At 34.6% G+C, this 23012-nt stretch overlaps 1 protein-coding gene across 1 annotated transcript in view; it reads left to right on the top strand.

Annotated features, from left to right (window-relative positions):
* The first annotated feature begins 4699 nt into the window (after positions 1 to 4699).
* The window catches only part of LOC149796542 (endoplasmic reticulum membrane protein complex subunit 7-like), a 28259-nt gene continuing 9946 nt past the window's right edge, over positions 4700 to 23012 (top strand). Inside the window, exons 1-3 of the mRNA XM_089960255.1 lie at positions 4700 to 6037; positions 17679 to 17937; positions 19033 to 19122. Coding sequence (XP_089816381.1) covers positions 5859 to 6037; positions 17679 to 17937; positions 19033 to 19122 — 528 coding nt within the window. The 5' untranslated portion in view covers positions 4700 to 5858. The remainder of the gene's footprint in view (positions 6038 to 17678; positions 17938 to 19032; positions 19123 to 23012) is intronic.

Here is a 23012-nt window from a genome sequence, read left to right as displayed (position 1 = left end):
CCTAGATTTTTTAAAGATTTCTTTATTTCTTTTGTTTCTTGTAGTACATTTTGTTTATATATACAGTATGGATGTAGGTAACTCATCATATCCAGGAAAGAAAGTCGGAGGGGAAAAGGTCTCAGAAATAATATTATGTGGGAAAAACATCACAGTTTTTAAGTATACACTTGTACTATTTTTTCTTAAATATAATTATTATAACAAAGCCAATGAAAAGAATTATATTTGAAGTAGTTACATAATTTTTTTAAATTGGTGAATATTTTGGCCTGAAATAAATAATTATGTTCAGTGGTTGTCAAAATGCACAAAGTATTAGCATCACTTGGTTACCACAATATAAGTATTTGTAACTGGATTTTATTGTGTATATATATATATATATATATATATATATATATATATATATATCCAAAGTAATAATAATGAAGACATTGGCTAATTTAACATCACTTTCTGACATTTAATTGACTTTGGAAATAAGCAAAACAAGATATTTTTACACATCAATTTGCATGAGAGGTCTTGTTATCAATACTCCTCCTGATTAGATGGTCATATCAACATTGGGTTTTCACTCAGAAAATGATTGGTTGAAATCTGGATCTGAAAGAACCAGCGCACTCATAAGTATGGCTTTAATATATCATGAGCCTCCTGACATTTGTCAGACCAGAAAAACCTGGTTCTCTTACTCAACAGTTGGTCAGTGGTTCAGCAGTTATGGAAAATGTTGAGCAAAATATTATATCTAGTCATAACCAAAAGTGCATCAGTTGCATTTTACTGATAGACACTGGGAATTCAGAAATAGCTTTAACTTCTACTAGTTTAATTTGATGGTGTCCCACTACATGTCCTAAAATTGTAACACAGATATTGTAAAACTCACTTTTACTTAAACTAATTGCCCAATTTGCATCAGGTGATATTTCCATGGCCATTATATATGATGATGTCATTGATGTGCACATCACAACTATCGGATGTTATCATGTTCATTAAACGCTGCAATGTTGAGGGAGAATCAAAGTCATGATAAAGTTTATTCATGTTAGAACATCAGGAAACAAATGCTCATATTGACATAGCATCAATTTTAATTCACTTTTCTTCTGTTACTGTAGAAGTGAGCATTTCTAGTCCAGATTCTTTAATATTCCCGAATTCAGAAGACTGCTTTAACCATAGTAACAACAGTCCAATTGTACACCATTGTTTAAATTATCACTGTATGGGATAGGTACAACAAGACTGATTGAATAACATTACTGTGTCTGTCAGTATACTCCTTTAACATATTTATGTGGCAAAGTTGTTAATGTTTCTGCCTCCCAGGAGTGTTAATTATATCATTTAAATCACTTCATTTTTAACTCTATAAGTACCATAATATTTAACCTGAAGAGGATTTTGATGTGTGGGCAAGAGAGCCAGAATTTTATCACTAGGCTGAAAACTCCTTTCTTTTGTATTTCTGTCGTACCTTAACTTCATTTTAGAATGAGTAGATTGAAGATTAGTTCTTGCTACTTCACAGGCCTTTGAAAAAAGATTTATATATGAGTTTTCTGTTGAAAGAAGTTTCTGTTTTAAAAACTTTAATTTTACACAGACATTGTGTCGAAAAACTCGTTTAAGAGGACTACAATAACTCTTGAGCTGATTTTGTAACAGCAAACAGCAGTAAATGAACATGAGCGAATCATATACTTCAGAGTCTGATGAAATCTTTTCAAAGCCCCTTGATTCTCACGATGATAGGCAGAAGACTTAAGTTGCTGGATGGCTAATACCTTGTTGGAAAATTCCAGACATAAAATTTGAACCTTGATCAGATTAGACTGATTTGGGAAAGCCATAAAATGTCTTTTAAAATAACCTATATAAAATCTTTTACTATGGTTTTAGTCTTAATATCCTTAAAGGAGTTGACTCTTGAAGTCTTGTGAATGGACACATTTTGGTCAACATGTATTGGTTGCCTGACTTGGTCTTCAGTAAGGATCCCAATAAAAATGATTAAAGATCTTGTGATTAGTCTTGCTGACTCCTTAACGACCAGACAAGGGAGTTTCATGAGCGAAACTAAGGATTTTCTGTTTATATGATTTGGATAAAATAAATTGATACCTAACTGACCAACACGCCACCAGCAGGTATCTAAGGGGTCTCCATGTTATTTAAGGACCACATTTTTCACAAACTGGTACTTGTGTGGATTCAGTTTCATTAAAATCCCTCTGAAACAAACCGGAGATCCGAATCTTGTTCCTTTTAAACAAGTGATTGTCTTTTGTCACCCTGATTAAAACAGAAAGACTGAATAGTAACAAGAGGGTAACTGTGATCAATACATTTCGATTGATCAATACCAGTAGCAAAAGTGACCACATCCAAAACTGACCAGTAAATGTGACAGCTACAGAAACAATTTCCTGATCAACATAATTTTCAAGTGCTCTTTTTGCCATAGCTCTAGGAACTATGCAAGCAGAGTGTAAATCAGAGAGTTCCATCTTAACAGGATCAACCGTTTGATCCAAACAAGGCTTGTCAGTTAAAAGTGTATTAACCAAAACATTATCTCAAGCAAAGTCATTGGCTAGCAATAAACGAATACCCTCAATGGGTATGACTAGCAATATAGGAATACCTTAATGGGCAAAGAAGCTATGACTCTCACGGTCACTGGTCCTGATACTAAGTATGCTGTCAAGTTTACACAATCTAGAGGAATATTAGCAAAGCCGCACCCTACTTTTTGAATGTGAACACTTTCACTTAAAGAAGACTTCTCAGATAAAGGCATAGTAGTTGATAATACAAGATTTAAATAGGGATAATCTTGGCAGAATCACCAACAAGTGATATAGAACCCTTTGACATGAAGGGCCCATAATTATCCATACTACAATCAGAGTGGGGTTTGTTTGACCTAATAAACATATTGATCGTGATCGTGACCCCTTAGAAATAACAGCATCTGGAATACTTATTTTGTTGCTTTTTTTTCAACTTATAGCAATCAGAAATAATGTTCCCTATTTTCTTGCAAAAAGTGCACTTAGAAAGAGATAAGTATTTCTGATCTGTCTTATCGTAAGTATGATTCCTAATAATTGTGCCGGTTTGAAATTTGTAAGTACTAGTGTGTGACTGAAATCGTGTTTATAAAAAAACCTGCTGAGAGGAAAGTTACTGACAAATGAAACTGGCAATGTATATAATTAAGACCACACAAATTTAAGAGGTTGCTCAGACTTAGTATCAATTGTTGTTTCCCCGGAAATGTATGTACACTAAGTAAGCTAAATTAAAAATAACCAAGTAAGAAAATGTACAACTGCATAGCATGATCCTTAATTATAATGTGGCATGCACACAATTGGTTGTAGGTAACCGCCCGAAATTAGATAACTAGACTGAATTTGATCGCTAATTCATCTACAGCTTTTGAGAAAGTTACCGCTGACGCTCGGGGACTCTAGCCGGTCTTCTCTTTTTCCAGCTTCAGATATAATTATCAGAGTTCATGTAATCACACGTCGACTGGTGGCTCTTGTTTTCCACTCGACATATTAATCAGTGTGCGATGCACACGACTCAGTCCATAAGGTGAGTGCTTGCGCCAAAAAAGAATGTCGTCGAGTGGGGGCTCCTGTTTCCAACCCAACGATTAAGTAAAAGGCATACCTTGTTTGCATTAAAGTGTCGAATGGCAGCACTTGCTTGCTTGCCACTGACGAGAAATTAAGAAGTCTACGGTGAGAACATTAACCCGTCGCACAAGACCGAATGGCCGTACGCTGTGTCAATTTATTAAATGAATGAATGATAGTCTTGCCATCATTCATTCAACTCCATCCAGTCAGTTCCCAGCAATCATAGAAGAAATATTGAAGCCGAGCCGCTGCTGTAAATGAGGAGGAGAGAGGATTATCCGCTTTTGTCACTTGATGATTCGTGCAGCATTAGATCACCATACTAAAAAGGACATCTGGTGACTGTCTGCGTATACAAACCAACACCATGCAGAAAACTGTCAGCCTACTCCCATAACGAAGTCCAGGAATAGCAGTGATAAGGCAAGATGGTTAAAACTGATTTCTGGATTTAAGCGACGATAGCTACCGAGAACAAGATCAACATACCCAAGCACAGCGGATGGAAGACGTGTAGCAAGCCGGAAGATAAAACCTGGAGGATGGAGGTGAAACCACCTGCAACCACCCTTCAAGTGCGGAAATCCCTGAGGGCTACTGTACAGATTTCATTGACAAAACACCTGACTACATGAGGGTTTGAATTTGGCTTTCAAAAACCCCTTTCGATTAAAACTCTTTGTAGGCACAAATTGGGTTTTTCGATCCAACGTCTAAAAATAAAAGCATGATTTAAGCACGAACTTGGAAAACAAGTATGATACTAAATTGTTGAAGGGTAACATATGCCCAATAATTGGTTTACAACTTTCTTGAACATTAAGAACACTAAGAACCCTAAATTGTAAACAACATGAATGAATAAGTTAATTTTTAAGTAGACGGATTTTTACAATTAAAATATGATTACTGCATAATTGGCCGATAGTGACAGTCCGACTTAAAGTAACTGGGTAGAATATGACGAAAAGAATATAACTTGCGTTTCAATCATTACTCCGCTGTTGCATTTCCCTTCCCAGATATGACTTTTCTAACTTTGCTTGAAACGGACATTGTGCCAGTAATATAATAAATTAGTACGCCATGCGTGCAATTAGTTTTGCGCAGTTGTTTATTGTGAACTGACCAAACACGATTCAAACTCAAATTCACCCGTTCTCGCCATTCATAGAAACTTGTCCACGTTGGCAGATGAAGTTGTAAAGAACCATCATGAGAGTAAGAAGTCATGAAACGGCAAGGAAAGCAATATGGTAAGACAACAGAAGTGACAAGCGAGGACGATGTTCGAGTGTCACAGACGCGTCCCTGCTGTGCGGTCTTTCCGTTGATAAGGACACGTGTATTCCAACAGCGGAGAAGAATCCACCCACCCTCCCTCGACTGAAAGCTGAGAAATAGAGATGGAACAGCAGCGGAAGAGCACACACAGTCACACCGAAGAAGACTGGGTTAAGCAGTTGTAACTGCAATATCAACTGCATCAGCAACAGTCACAAAAATTACAAGAGCAGAGGCAATCACCCATAGTTGCTCAAACAGAGGATTGGAATAGCTAGGCAATTAGTCCTTACTCGTTCCCTCATGTCTCCATCATTCCTTTGGTGGAGATAGTTGGAGCAGAAACTGCGCTGCCAGCGGAGCACGACCCTTGAAGTGTGGGCACCAGGTTTCTAAGTAATAAAAACAGCCCTTTTAAGGGCCACCCAGATCTCTAAGAGAGAAATATTACTGAAACATTTTATGGATATATGTTATTTTTGTGTGCATCTCTTTGTCTATGTCGTGCCAAATTAAAACGTACAACCCGCTACCTGTCTCTTATGAATTATAGCACATAATATTGAATATCGAAACATTTTTACATTAAACTTCCTGTGGACTGCTATAACGCCCCATACATGTTAAACCTATGGGTACTTTTAAAATGGGAATTCCCATAGGCCCCTATACTGACACAACACCACATGTTGACCAAAGGCATCATATTAATTCCACGCAGACCCCTAAGTGTTCCAATATACCACTTTCTGCATATATTTCTAGGAAAACGACATTAACTAAAATTAACGCTGATTTCACTACGTTCAGATAATGATCCCTGTCATTATTCAAGAGAAACTTGATAGTTTATGATAAGTGTTCCTAATCAGTACTAGAAAGCTTTGTCTACATATACCAGCAAACATGTTCGAATTTAACAGACTTTTAATTTTCATCAGTCTCTCATTTGTGGAATCTATCAGTGTGAGGAAAAGCGAATTCTCCATTGAGGGCAAAGTGGAAATTAACAAGGACGTATACGAGGGGTGGAAACAAGAAACAAAAATTATGATCAATGGCGGCGAATTCATTGGTCATCTGAGGTATTTTATTTTACCATTTCAGACTCAGTCAGGTCAGCTCTAATACATAAATTAAAGTCAGAAAGATACAATTTTTGTGATTCGTTTTCGTTCGTAATATGTAAGTGGCCGTTTGTATTTTGACTTCATCCTGCGAAATTACTTACATGAACACTATATACCTAGCATGTTGTCAAATGGCTGCAGCACATTTATTGCCTTATATATTATACAGTATTTTTGTCGGAATGTACGTGATTTGGTTCAACAATATGTGCACCGTCTTCACTCTCCACCCATAGGATAAATGGGATCCAATTCATCTTAGCCCTAATAGTTTTCTCTCAGTAGCTGCAGATAGACTGAATGGACGGAGATTAAATTTGGTTTCCAAATCAACCCAAATATTTGTCGCTCAAGTTTGCCTTAAGATACATGCCAATCACGTTCAATAGGGATATAATTCTTTGTGATGGAAGCTTTTAGGTGTGGTATCAGAGACCATTTCACCTCGTATTAGCCCAGTGTGGTGCTTTATGCTATATGTAGCTATTTGAAAACGACTTTCTTTAGCTATACTGATCCAAGACCAGAAGAGTTCATACATGGTATTTTGTCTGTCGTCCGTCCGTCCATTATCACAAGTTTGTAATCACTACTTCTCTTGTACTGCCTTTAGGACTGACAAAAAACTTTATTTACACATTCATCCCATTTTCAGTTGATCCTAATTAGTATGGTCCTGTTTGGACATCCAATATGGACGCCACAACGAGCAGATCGAACTTTTTATCGCTATTCCACCTGAATTGATGATAATATCAAAATAGGATTTTCACCGGAAGACTTCCTATGATGTCATTTTTTTCTTCAAATGACGATGGTACCAATGTGACATGCAATATGCCCGCCACAATGGCTTATTTGATGGTCTTATCGTTACTCATACTAGATATATGGCTACCATTGAAACAGTCTTGAGAATCTTGTTATCCCCATTCATCACGAAAGGAAAATCATAACAAACTAACTTCAGCGATCACAGCAATTAACAACTAAAGTTGAAAGACAAAAGTGGCATGCGAAGAAACATAAACAAATCTACTATATCACTGAATAAGGGAATATGTATAGATTTTAGAGTTTATAATGTAAAGGGTTCGTTCCTATTTTCTGGCAGTTTGATTTTGGTTTTGTCATACAGACATGCAATGGTATAAAAAATGCAAAAGTGAACAACAGAAGGAAAGCTAATAAAACACAATAAAGACACACGACTTGATAACAGAGATTATAGGAATTGTTGGTGAATGAAATATTTCTTGCAACAAGCAGGTGATTGAGTAGTAAGACTATTGAGGTACCTATCACTAACAAAATACACTAAGAATATCTATGATATATCTATCATAAAATTACAGCAAGAACAGAGTAAGATAAAACCATGTTGTCTACATTGTGCTTTGCTAATAGCCTTAAAAGGTCATAATACGCCTATATCAGTGTGTACACATACATGTACATACAAATATGTCGCATATAAAGGTACAAAATTGGCTTATATATGTGATAGAAAAATATAGAGAGGGGGATAAAGTTCAATTCGTCATTAGATTGATTACACGTAAACTGATATGTGGCGAATACATGTAACGTGGGCTACTTCATATCATGTAAACCCTGTACACATATGTAAATACACGTAACTAACTATAATTGCACTGCATTTTTCTTTTATACACACACACACACACACACACACACACACATATATATACGTGTGTGTGTATGTGTGTATATGTGATTTGGAGTTTTAACGCAGCTTTAAAAATTTTGCAGTGAAATCGCTACGATGTCTGCATTGTGGTAGTTGAAAGTAATGTCTAGCACAGGGGCATCATGCCGCAGACATGTAGCATGATGTCCCACCAAGTCATATTATCCTGACACCAGGTCGACCACACCCAACACTAACCTCTTAATGCTGAGCGCCTAGCGAGGCAGCTGTATGCACCATTTTCATTAGTCTTTAGTATGACTCTGCCGGGGTTCGAACCGGAGCGGTCTACAGAAATAGAAGGAGACAGTCGTATAACTGATAATATTTTATAGATAACAATTATTGCTGTGTAATAGAGGATTTTGTTCAAGGCTGCTATCATCTCAAATTAACAAACTGGAACATAAAAACACGTGCGGTAAGTGTCTGAACATTTTGTATTCTGAAATAAAATTATCAGAACAAAAATATTATACAATAAAAAAAACCACAATGGACAGGGCCAGGGAAATGATTCTGTCATGCTTTTTAAAACTACCAAAATCAGTTAAAGGTTATTTTCTTCTATATTGTGATTTTTTAATACATTGCCAAGCATGTAAGTGCGATCAGAATTCAGATGCTCAATTTATAAAAGAAACTAGAAAGCATACTCCACCATACTTTTGTCTTTGCCTTAAATCTATTAAGCAAACTCAAAAGAAATCATTATTTGAAATAATGGTATTTGATATTTTTTTACAATATTCCTAGTTGTGTACATGAATAATTAAAACCTAGTTACAGCACGTTTTATCAGTACAACAGGACTAGCTCACGGTGCTAGTCTTAAAATAACTTGTGTATAATTCGAAATCGCTTATATATTATGGTCTATTTAATGATTGAATCTAGAATCATAGTATAAATACGTATATGAATATATATGGCGAAAGTAAATTATGATTCTTATCTGGACGAAATCAGTCCTAGTGAAGTAGTGCGACATCCAGTCTACAGCAGAGGGAAAATCTCGAATACGATTCCTGACGCCATCAACAATGGAGAATAAGATACATCAAGGTCATGGTCATATAGTATGTGTCTTTATATCAACAATTTATATAACTGGGCTATGTGGCAACCACTGCACATAAGAAACTTTAAACGGACAGACAAATAACTGGAATAATTGTTACAAAACAGGAGGAATTGGAGAGGCAGATTTAGAAATGCCAACCACTTTACACGAATATTGTCAAGATTGTCAACTTACACAAGAAACCTAATTCCTAATGAGGACGATTTATTCCCATTACAAAAACAACTATATAAAGGACAAAAATGGCACAAGAACTTTAGTGGCTAAATTGGCAAGCACGTTAAAATGAAACACAAAAAATGCAAAACAAAGACCGATAATGTTAACCATATTCGTAAATTGAAGTTGCATTTTCATTTGGAAAAATTCTGAAACTGATGCATAGAATTGTTGTATTCAACCAAAATCCGTATTCATAAACCATACATCAAAATTATGCGTCTAGGAACAAATGCAACTGTTGAGACTGAATAAAAGGCTTTTACGTTAAAAAGAATAATTCTGTATACAAGAAGAGATGTTAAATTCAAGGAAGATACTGTTGCAACTCTATGGTGACAAACAAAGTAACAGAAAGAAGCAAAACCAACAAGTTTTGTAAAATTAACAAACCATTTAATTATCAAAATCATAAATGAAAATTTGAGAGGATCTTACAGGATTAAGAAGTGAATCCAAATTAATCCTTATAAAGGTCTGTGAACGTCCTAAATGACTGAAAACTTCTTTCTAAATTTCAAAACCGGAAAGGTATAGGTCCTTCAAAAACCGTGAAGTTGTGTCAATGGAGTTGTCCAGACTTTCTTCGAATAATATATCAAAGTTCCAGAATAATTTTATAGTCCAAATAATGAGTACTTCCTATTTCCAATGAACAATTCAAACACAAGTTTTTCCCTCTCGAATAATATCTAAGTACAACATACAACACGTCTGTAGACGTGCAGCGAGAATACAAGAAGTTAGAATGACTCCAAAACCGGAATCGATCTGATTTCATAATTCTCTCCTCTTATACACCATCTAGTGCGAATGTACTAGACCCCAAGTGACAGATTACACTAATCATTTTACGTTAACGTTTCCTATTCACATTACCCAGCCCAACCAGTGGGAGGGTACAGAATTTATTCTAGAAACGTCGAAACCCCATCAGCCAATGAGAAACTAAGCCATAGGTGCCATTAAAGTCTTATTATTAAGATTATTATTAATAATTGTCAACACATACGTTATCATGTATTTATAGATCCCACGTAACTACTATGCTCTTAAGATATTCAGGTCAATGTTAGCAAAACTAACTAATGATATTCTGTATGAATTACAGCCATAAATAACAATAATAAAAGTTATAGAAAATTATGTACCAGAAGTTACAAAAAATATAGATATACCTAACATATATAAAATGTAAAACTATGCACTGGTAAAAAATATTTGAAACTTCGACAGGATATTTATTTTTAATAACAGCAACAACATCAACAGCAAGAACAATAATAAAAATAGTAATACAATAATAAAAGTTGTTTTCTTCTAAATGTTTTCATTTTATTGTATTCAATTGCGCTGGTAAGCCTTATATACTTATAATACCATTTCTTTATTAATTTTGCACAAAATAATAACTTTTACCATTTATCAATAATTGAGTATTAAACACTAAAACGTTAATTCGAGTATCAAAGCTTGAGATTTAAAATATTGAGCATGTACTGTCTACTTTTATTCTGATGATATGATATTCTTCTGATGCAGAAAAGCTTATGAAGTTTATTCGAATCCATGAGTAGTATGTAATGTTTGTGGCCTTGCCAAGTCAAAGAATACACCCAATAAACAGAAATAAACGTTGTACAAGACCAGTTGAATGCCTTCAAGTTCTTTCTATGTGTATGTTTCTCTAGTTGCATGAACTTAGTTGGAATCTTTTGGTGTTTGATGACAATCAGAAAGTAATAAATTCAGGTAATTCATCGTCATATTTATTTACCCTGTATTATGATCATTCAACCTTCCATTACAATTATTAACCTGTATGTACGTGTTCATTTGCAAGAGCTTTTATTTCAATATCTAGGTTTTTTTCGCTTAATGATTTCTCTATTTATAAGTGTGATGTAACAATTGTTTTACTTAATACTAAGGTTTCTATCTACGTCATTATTCATTGCTTTTTAATTTTCATCTGCTACTTTTCTAACTTCACATGTTTCCGTTGTTTCTTTTCTTCTGTGTCTTAACATAATAATGTAACCATTTTATTTAATTTCTTTTTTATATCATATCATTATTATTTACTGCATATACAGTGAAACCTCTCAAAAATCGAAACCACAGTGCACCGGAATCCCATCGAGACCGATTTTCATGGGGTCATGAATTTTTCCTTCTGTTATATCATCATTTGTCCCCACTAAATAGAAACCATCAACTCTGAATACCGAGGCAAATTTCGATCCCAACGTTTAGGTTTACACTTCAACATTCGCCATAAACCGAAACTCAGTTAAAATTTTGAATAAAATTTAGCTGCAAATTCCTGACACACGCTGGAACAGACATAACTTTATATGTATTTAACCGATTGGCCAACAGTATGATACTCATATAGATATCTTACAAACATTGATTGTGACACATTCAATAAATAAAGAAAAAGGAACCTATCGAATATACACACATTCAAAAACAACTAAAGATATATGATTATGTACCCACAATCCCAAGCACACACATATATGCATATATACACGTGTACATTATATATGTATGTGCATATACCCACAACAATACTTACATAGATCCACATACTTTTATATGCACATATGTAGATATGCACTAATATAGTGCGATAGGCACACAAACCTGCATTCATGTGTACAATGTGTATGGTACGAAGTTAGAATGTAATACCATAACCTATTTACCTAAAAAATGCTCCAGAATATGTTTGTTGAATCTCCTTCGGGAAAAGACACAACACGTATCATCAATTATAAGCAGTAATTATAGGCTACTGCATTTGTATGTAAAAATATGGACGAGTTTTGGGATGGAATACTGCACGACCTTGGGAGTGCAGTATATCCTTCCGACAAAACGAGTTCATATATTCTCATACAAATGCAGTAACCTTTTTATTATATGCTTATGTTTTTATTCTAACTAAGGTTTAATTATATAAACAAAATACACTACAAGAAACAACGTAAATGAATGTATGCCGCATGTAAACTAAATACACAAGCGCATATTCATCATTACACAAATCAGCATTATTTCTGCGCACATAACTCCGCCCAGATAAATTTGAACTTAGTAGCGCTCGACATAACTTTCGAAAGAAAATGGCGTGTCTAGTTAAAACTGAAATTTAGTCATATTGTGAATGAATGTGCATTGCAACAACTTTTCCATTTTATCTGGAATGAATATATTTTGGTATTTTGTTTCGATTCGACGAAAGTTTGTGATTTTGGACTGGATTTATCTGTGCAAATTATACATGAAATACATTGGATTGAAGCGGCTCGGAGAAGCGTGTTTACATCTGCAAATGTGTTTCTGTTTCTGTCATTGAATGTTTGAAATCATAATGTGGGAAAAATATGAAGTCTTTCAATTGCAATTATCAAAATGACGCTAATGCCTATGGAATGTAATGCTTATTTCATTTTGAGTCTAGTAAGGAGGATGCAGTTGCACTTATCATCGAAATTACAGCACAATTTCGATATGTGTAATCCAGACTGAAATTAAGAAAATACATTTTGAGGAAATTCAGGATGTAAAACTGTAAGTATATTTAATTTTGCCATTCTTATCGCCAGCTAAAGAAGAGAGTATATGACTTGTCACTTGTATGTTATTTGTAAGGACCTTATCTTCCGTCAGTTATATTCTGTAGTTAGCCTAAATCCGTAGCATTGTATCAACGCGGAATGTTCCAAAACAGCTGGTATGTGGCAGTCCATGAAACATCTGCTTTAGTTCGTTCAGAAACAATTTTAAACAACCACAAGGTAAAGAGCCTCTTACGAGATTGTACATAATTTGTGTACAAATCAAAAGTGCTGGCGTCTGCGTCCATTGTTTGTTTACAATACAAAGCAGTTCCTTTATGCACGTAAATGCTATATGTGTATTGTTGCGCGAGTTCAGTATCGGGGAATACTGAGCGATTCTGGCAATGTAAGGTTAACGGGGGACAAAATGAGCATATAATAATCAACATGCTTTGCTTAATAGTATCCTAAGCACGTTATACTTGAACTATGACGTAGTAATGCTTGTAATAAACACCGAAAAGGAGAATGTAACTTTAGGTAGTATTATCATATTATTGCGTGCTCTGTAACTATAATTTCTCAGATGTCTAACCTCAGTAGTTTAGTGGAATTAAGTAATTTAATAAATTCACCATACGTGGACCTCTCCAAAGCAAAGAGTTTATATGTTTTTTCTAAGTGGCAAATAACATTGACATTCTAAAACATATTCATCTTCATGCACGTTGCAATAACTACAAATTCTTTTTCTTTTCCCGACCTAGTAGGGTGCTATGTGGTCTTGTCCATCCCCCTGTTTCAACACGTAAAATATGGGCAGACATCCTTATCTTGAAAGGGATTTTCTGAATTTTGTCACTGTTTCTATATCTAAATACTCCTTATAGCCAACATTTTGTGACAAATCACTATATTCGAGCACTTGAATAATATCCGATTCTTGATTGCCCAGTTTGGATAAACCAGTCATATAGCCGTTGTTTAACTTAAGATAAGAAACCGTTATGTTCCCAACATCATAATTTATATAAACTTTCCCCTGATCCAGACTATTTAATATATTCCGGACTCACGATTGTTACGAGTTTATATCTGAAAATAAGTAAGAGAAAAGAGTGAAGACAACAAGCTTTTAAACTTTAACAAATAAGTTATTTATCTAGAATAAAGATTTAAAAATTAGGGAAAAAGAACTTACGATATTGCGAATTAAATCCAAAACGAATACATGCATTAAAACACAAAAGTCCTATCAATGAAAATTTCTAAGTAAATCACAGTTCAAATCCCGATGAAATACAAGATGGAAGGCGATGACATCTGTAACAGCCTTCAAAGTGTAGATGTTTCAATAGTCTTTCCTTGAATCATAGATAATATTATTCCAGTTTTTGAATTCCGTGTAAATTCCAGTAAATGTCTTTGTCCAAGAATTATCAGAGCACTTTTGTATTTCCAGGGAAAACAATCACTTGAATTAAAAAATCTGAAGAAAATAAAAACTCAGCCCCAAACTTGACACAACATAGAACAACTTGACGTCTCAAGTGTTATAGCACGACGGATATACTTCTTATCATAACATCATTTACAAGACTAACTGAAACGCAAAACAGATTCCCTGACGGGGGTCAAGAGTTAATCATTCTGGAAAATAATAGAAGTTTCTTTATTAATTGACACATATTTGATGTCACATAGTCAAGGTATGACCTTGACTCAGCTTAAAGATTCATCTTCTGAGAAGGATAATAAATAAAGTATAAAAGATTGTTTACTTAAACGGTCATACATTTATCAATACATTGTGTCACATCAGTACATATTCCTTATTTCATCATGCCATTCAATATCACAACAATCAGACGCATTTCTTTACATTACAACTCATATAAAGTACACAAATATTCAAATACCCATGCTCTAATATATACATACATCCATATTAACTAATCTTACACACTTCAACCCTTTTCCAAATTTACAATTCAAGCATGTGTAAAATCTAATATATCACATGAATAAATGCACTAGTATACTACGAAGTAATCTAATAGAGAATTACAAAATTAATTCTGACCACAAGCTAGCAATCTACATAATTCTCTACAATAATACTCAAATACGCTTGTAAATGAACACTACAAAGTTAATTCTACGTAATAAACGATCCTAATAATTACGTATGCCAACTATTTATAATTACTATTACATTGCCGTAATGTTCTTCAAATATCGAGCAAATAACTTACTGACCATAACGATTTTTCTTTACCGTAACTTAGAATGTCCTCTCTAAGTTTTACTGCCACATTACGAGTGGCCTCCCCGGAGTAACCCTATATTGATCATCAATCTTCCTAGGCGAGACTAAAATTTCGTTTGCTAGTTAGAAGTTATAATTCGGATCGAAACTGTTATCACACCCTCTGTCTCAATTACGACTGAATGTCTCTTTGATTCGATCCAATCAAACTTAGCAGACAATGTCCTTCTCGCTGTCTGTCCACTTGGGGACGGATTTAGAACACGCGTATTTAGTTCCTCGCGGGTTCCTCTGATCTTAGGACAAAGGTGGGAAGATGCCGGGTCTTCTCTCTGGCCACGGTAACCTTGCGTAAGAGATTAACTCTAGCCTGCGAGATGTTCAGACATCAACATGGCTTGTAATAATAATACCTTAGTTTATACACGACTTACGAACTGGGGTTGAGCAAGTGTGACATAAATAATAGTCCTCTTACAAAATATCTGGAATAATATATTACTATAAATGTTCAATTATTCACCAATGCCAACACATATTTGCAATTGTAAGAAATGCAGTCATAGCTGGTGAAAATAGCCGCTTTGTCAACAGGGGATAATTGGAGAGTACAGTAAGTAGCAATGGGCAGTTTATGTGCATTCCACGGTGTTTAGGCCAAGAAAGTCGAGTTGATAAGGACAACAATATCTTGGACTGAATGTTTGACAACGATTTCTCAGATGAAGCTGGTGTGCAAAGTAACATTAATCATGAGAGAGAGAGAGAGAGAGTACTTTGCTACTTTGCTTCTGAAATATTGTATTGAAATTTTTAAAAATCTAGACAAAGTAAAAAAGACTCACGCTGACATGTCATGACTCATAGTATGGTTAGAAATGACCCACGTTTGAAAAACTTTTACCCCAGGTTTAATTCCCAAGAGAAATTCCACAATGTAAACCATCTAAAATAATAACCGTAGCTAAAATCCATTTCAGCCATGGTTTCAAAAGGATGGTCTGCAGAAATATATTTTTGTGAAGAGCAAGTTGAGGTTTAAATGAGAGAGGAATCGAATTTTTAAAAGTAAATCTGAGGATAAAACTGATAAACATTTACAACATAAAGGTAGTCTATCATAGAGAGCTGCGGCTGTTTCATTGTGATGCAGATTTAGAAGAATAACATAATCTAACGTGTTGATAAATTTTCATTGCTGTTTACATTTTTAGTTCCTGCAACTGTTTTAAGTAGAACAAAAAAGTGAAGAAAACATAAAGATATTGCAAGATTTTGTTTAGAATTTACTTGCTAATTATATCCAAAAAGTAAATATTATAAATCTAGTCAGCATGTTAGAAAGAGACAGAATCTTCGAGTTCTTGAATATTTATTCTTACAGTATCACTTTAAGTTCAATGCATCATCAATTTATTGTTCATGTATTAAAATGAAGCCATACACATAGATTGAATGTGTTGTAAATTCATGAGCTTTCTGTATAAACATGAATGTATTTAGTTACTGTTTGTCTGTAAATTTTGCCCTGAAAGTTTGCTTTGATGAGTGTCGATTCAGTAAGTAGAGTGTACGAAAAGGAGCTATTACTGGTCCAAATCCTATGTTCGATTTGACAAGTAAGGAAACGTTGACTTGCCTGCGACTGCATATTAAATGCATTAATATGTCCAATACAATATTTGTAAAAATAAAAATCAAACCTAATAACCATATCTGTAATGCAGACAGACCAATGACGTAACTTCGCAGTAGATATTTAGGCCTAGCCTCAGATCCGTACAAGGGGATGAGGTATACAATATCTTTCATAAAACGTCAAATACATGATTCAATTTTTCTTCAAAGTAAACATTATAAATATTTAAAAGAATGTGTAAATAAAAGTCGATATATAATAAATACTGAACCAAATAAGTGCTTTGTTCCGGTTCCGGGGAAAGAACTCTTTTGATACGGCATATGAACATAGTCTCGGCTTGACGACCTCGACATTTATATGCCGTTTTCAATGGGATTTGAAAACTATTTTTCTCTTTCAAACTGTCTTCCACAAATGTGTAAACAAAAGTAACCAGACATTGTCGCTAAAATCTATTCCATTTAAGTAACGAAAATTTTGACTGGTTACGAGTCCCAAGAAACAGGACTAGGAAAGACGGCATCGCCAGATTAAAGGTCTGGCATCCTGTCACAACTATTTGTTGTATCCATTAACACTTTCAATCCGTTTAAATGTATTCGTACGATCACAAAATGGCAGCAGTGATCAATGAACTAATGGTGTTTCATATGAAAGCGTTAAAGCTAGCTTTGCATCCACATTTGCCACTGAAGAATCCATTCGGTGACTTAATTTATTTTAAAAATAATCCTTATGGGAGCAAATAGACATAGAAGAGAAACAGAAAACATTTGCACAGTCTACCAGTCCTGAGACACACGAGGAAAACGGAATATTGGTGCATGACATCAATCAGGAATACAGGCAACGGCGGATGTAAAAGTATATGCGCTACCTTGCCTTGAAAATAGGACAGGCGAGTGCTTAGGGATGGGTGCGGGGACATTATTTCGAAGCAGGTGTATGCAGGTTATAACATATATGGAATTCATAGTTTGGATGATTAATATCACTTGAATGATACAATATAATTTGATCTGGGTATGCAAAGACTTTTACCAAGTCGAAAAAAAACTATAGTCTATAATTCTATCTCTCTCTCTGATGTTACCTTCAGAGAAAATGGTACCTTTGTGATCAATGGCCTTAAGACCGGAGTCTATAACGTCATAGTTGCAACAAACCAGGGTCATGACTTCTTCCCAGTTATGGTCAAGATCAAGCGAGATGGGAAGGTGTGTGCACATAGAATTATCAACTTCGCCCGAGAGCATGAACGAGGTTGCGATCAGTATCCATTGGTTATCAGAAGAAAACCTGGTCCAAGAGAAGTGAAGAAGCCATTTATCTTCGAAACAGACAATTACATGTATATGGTAACATCGATTGATCTTTTCACTCTGACTAGCTTAATTCGAACAAACATGAAATATTATGAGATTGTTTTCCAAATTATTACAGCAACACTGTAGCCTGTTAAAAGTTGTACCAGCTGGGTTTGTAAACTACAAAAAAATTAATAGCATTCCTTTACGACGGTAAAATTATTCACTCAATGTATGATAGAAATAAAAAATACGACGTCTAGAAACGTAATTTGCATTATGAAGACACGGAATATTTACTAATTTACTAATATTCTTTTCTAAATTTTGTATGGTTAGGTAATGGATAGCCAAAGGTAAGTATCCTTAAATAACTGGTAAACCAAGACCAATGTGTTAAAAGTCGTGCAATTCTATGCCGATACGTCATTTTTGTCATTATGTAAAGTTAATATACGTTAAATGTATTCTAATACAGACTGAAGCCGCCAGAACGGTTGACGTCACGATTCAGTATGGTCACTGGTTCTTCATAGAACGGGAGAGATGACAGTATTTTGTAAATTGCTTTTAAAAAAATGCGCATTTTGTGACTTTTCTTCCTTCGAACATCAGGGTAAATTTCCATAAATTTACATTAAAATTCTTAAATCACTCTGGACCGCTCCTGTGACCTAGTGGTTAGAGCGTTCGCCCGGATGCGGGAGGTCGCGGGTTCCAACCCCGGCCGAGTCATACCAAAGACATAAAAATGGTACTAACAGCTGCCTCGCTTGACGCTCAGCATTAAGAGCTCAGTGTTAGGACTGGTATGTCTGGTGTCAGGATAATGTGACTGGGTGGGACATCATGCTACATGTATCATATCTGCGGGCATGATGCCCCAGTGCTTGACATCACTATAAACTGTCACACTGCAGAACATCGTAGCGATATGACTAAATTATTTTTCAAGCTACGTAAAAAATCCAAATCACACACACACGCACACATACACATTAAATCGCTGTGGAGTCATGAGTACAGCCTTAAAAATGATTTCTGGACTTTACACTCATCACATGAATTTTTATTGTCTTCTTGAATATTAAGAGTATGTGTGACAAATGATAAATATGACAAGCTTTCTTTTCTTTACTTATTCAGTTGCTACTAGTTGTTGACATTCTGTTGTTGGTGCTGTTGAAAATCAAATTAATGCGGGTGATGAATCCCATAGAAGCTCGGGAAGAAATGGTAGGTCGACCGTTTATTCTTTTTGTCACCCTTGATCGCTTGACATGTCCTGCTTATTTCCACCGGTTGGTTTCCAAGCCATTACACTGTGTGATAACACGTTGATAAAATCAGCTCCCAGTGTAAGAGTAAAATCTGTGCAAGTTCCAAAGCTCTAGACATACATCAAAGACATCTGCTATTAAATGTTCCAATGAGTTGTTAAAAAATTAAATTCCACTGAAATATGATTCCCAGCGAATAAAATATAACAAATATCAAAATACAAGTATTTCTATTTTCATGTATGTATATGTATGTTTATATACATGTAAATATGTATGTATATATTTGGTCCTCGCCATCTCCATTATTCTAGATCGTTTTGCAACTCTGCCAAAATCTAAACATTTAGTGTTCCATACGCGTGCGTCACTGTGTGTGTGTGTGTGTGTGTGTGTGTGTGTGTGTGTGTGTGTGTGTTATTGTCCACTAACACCTTGATTTAGGTCAAAACGCTGTGAAATTTAAATTGTGTTATTTTCTCCAAGACCTTTTCCAAATTGTATGTGAGTGTGTGTGCGAGCGCTCACAGTAAACTCATTTTGTAACAAGGTACAGATGACTGATAAAATGCCTCTGCACATCCGGAATTTGTTATATCCAAACACCGGAATTTCGGGGAGTTGCTATAACACACACACACACACACACACAAACACACACACACACACACACACACACACACACACACACACAGAGTAAAAGTCAGGTAAAATTGACTTGATGAATAATTTGACATCATGTTGAAGATGTACTCTTGTAACTGGACTGTATTCTTTGAAAATCAAGGAAAGTAAAGAAACTTGATCCACCATCTAAGTGCATTAAAACCCAACTAGGAATTATGAAAACAGGCATCTTCATGCACATATTATTATTATTATTATTATTATTATTATTATTATTATCATTATTATTTAGCAGAACGAATAAGATCACATAGAGGTTTTAAAATGCCAGAAACATGTCCCGGATTAGTTTACAAAGGACTACTCTTCTGCTGAAGATAGATGGTATGACAGTTAACGTTTTCCTTTGTGTTAGTTATTACTTACAATCCGATCAATCAGTTTAGATATCTCGAGTGTTACACAAACAGTGCCTGTTCTCATAAGTATAAGAATTTACTTTGATGTACACAAGGAACCAGTAGCTATGTTTACCTTTTTTTTTTGTCCTTCTTGTTGTTGCGTATGTATTTGTTGGTTTTTTTTTTTTTTTGGTGCTTCCTTACTCCTGTTGCTTTTTCAATTTTTCTGTTGTTGTCATCTGCATATATCTTTTATTGAGCATCTGTCGTCTTGATAAAAAGGAGCTTTTATTATTATTATTATTATTATTATATATATATATATATATATATATATATATATATATATATATATATATATATATATATATATATATATATATATAGTAACCTCAAATGTCTGAAAAATTTGTCATGATTCTTGATTTTTCCAATTCTTGAACCTACAAGGGTCGAATGGCTCCAGCAATACAGATATAAAAAAAAACAATAAACAAGATAAAAATTCAGCACATATTTATTCAATACTTTCTCAAATGTTATAAACACTATACTCTTCGCCAGTTTACAGATTCAATTTTACGTGCAGAAATATACCTGTAAATACAACCATAGTGGATGTGTCTCGATTATCTAAACAAGTTCATACATTACTAAAACTAAGCCTAATCGTTAAAAATATAATGTGGGCAAATTTTGTTGATTGAGATAAGAAGTTTTCAATTTCGGAATCAAAATTTGGGTTCCGAAATTCGTATGTGTGTCTTCTTATGAGAAGTTGCAGTTCAAAGTCTAAATTCCAAATTATGCTTCAAAATTTCATACATGAATTTTCCTTTTTCAAACGTTTTCATATATTACCTCTCCCATTTTTATTGATTTAATCAATCTTTCCCTCAAATCTTTATTCTAGGGCTCAATCTTCACTTGCCCTTTCCTCTATCCTTTTTCCGTCTGTCCCCTTATCTTTCTACTATCTGGAACAACGATGATGTTTATGTGCAGATTTTGCACGTGTAAGTATTCCGGTAAACAATGCATGGATTGGTGGGTGTTGTAATCGATCGGCCAATCCAAATCGACCATGCTGACAGAACGTGACCTCACGACTAATACACACATTTCCGTTCTGTAATTCTTCTAAATTAACATAATATTAGTGTATATGATTAGTCATGACAAGCCTACCAGAATACATGATTCTTATCTTCAATGTTTGTGTAGGTAATTAATTTTAAAATCTTGTATTGTAGTACAAAATACGCGAACGGTTAACGAACATTTCGATGTACGAGGGAATATCTCAAAATGACTAATCTCAACTAAAATCTGCTGATCGGAGGATACACAAAGTAGCGGTAGAGCACTATATATATATATAGTGACTGAATGCTTCTCGAGTCTAGGAAACGACAACAAAACAGAAAATACCATAATGATAAAAACACGCTAATCATCAATCATATAATTTTGTACCAGGCGGAAGATGAAGCAAACGAGAGGAGACAGCAGAGGGCTCCTTTAATAAATAGACCATGAATGTTTCTAGTCGAGAACATGATGGTAAACTTGCCTGACATATCCCTGTGGCTGACGAATTTTTTCAAAAGCTACTTTCCAATCGATCCTACGAAAAAACAAACCCAGAGCCAAAACAAACGCAGAAAAGTGGCATCAACTTTGCCTGCAGGACGCAAACAAAAGAGACGGAAGTTTTAAATTGCTTGAGGACATTTGAAGGTGTCAAATTTTCTATACTCGGTTGATTGTATTCTATGGTATATTTAGGGTTGATTAAATTATTTTATTCAAATCTGAAATATTTCCATCTACAAATAATGAAGTAGGACCTACTTGAAGTATAGGATGTGGAACAAATTTCTAACATAACTAACTAACATACATAAGTCTGATGAATTGATTCCAGGGTGCCATTCCTAGTGGCTCATGCCCATAAAAGGCATTCGAGATTTGTCCATTAGACAGAATAGCATTTTCGATAAAATCAAAGATTTTCTTTCTATAATATTACCACATTACAAAAAAAAAAAAAAACCACTATTGCTGGATTCATATGTCAAGCATGTTAGGTTCAATATCCTAAAGTCAAAACAGCTTCAATTTTTGAAACTTAGTATTGACTTTTTGGGCAATCTAACAAAGTAACAGTAATTCACACCGTTTTTTAAGCCTAGTTCCCAATACGTTACTGTGTTATAAATATAGCCTGACCTGAGACTGCGCAGTGCTTCAATACAATTGTGCATACACAATGTTCAACTGACATTTGGTGAAAGGTTGGTGCACCTTATGGACTATTAAATTGTATTTTGGGGGTATCCAGTGTTATTTTGATGTTTCAAATACAGTGCCTTTCTGTTTTCCCATCGGCTTGCATACGCACCATAAATTGGCTATATTTTTAGAACTTCTTTGACTAATTAATGCTCGACTTGGCATCTTTAAAACTTTATCATCTTTGTTAAGAATAAGCTAAGCAGTTTGAGCTTCCTTGAGAGTGTATTGTTTTGTTTATATATATATATATATATATATATATATATATATATATATATCTTTATTTTGTTTTCCTTTATTGATTTAAGTTTTATCCTCTTGCACTATTTCTTCGTTTCCTTTTTCGTTCTCATATAATCTATCGAAAGATTTAAATTAGCATGCGAATAACGCTTGTTTTTAAATACTGCTATTTCAAGTGGTTGCCTACGTTTGTCATTATTTAGCTCCTTATTGTTTATCATTCCACTGTTTCCTGATTCTGATCAGTACATATCTTTTGCTCATGACCATTCGTGCG

This window comes from Sinohyriopsis cumingii, chromosome 6, assembly GCF_028554795.1.
Source record: "Sinohyriopsis cumingii isolate HCF-2022 chromosome 6, ASM2855479v2, whole genome shotgun sequence".
In the NCBI taxonomy this organism is placed as follows: domain Eukaryota; kingdom Metazoa; phylum Mollusca; class Bivalvia; order Unionida; family Unionidae; genus Sinohyriopsis; species Sinohyriopsis cumingii.
The sequence above is the reverse complement of the archived record's forward strand: the minus strand, read 5'-3'. Positions and strand labels throughout refer to the sequence as shown.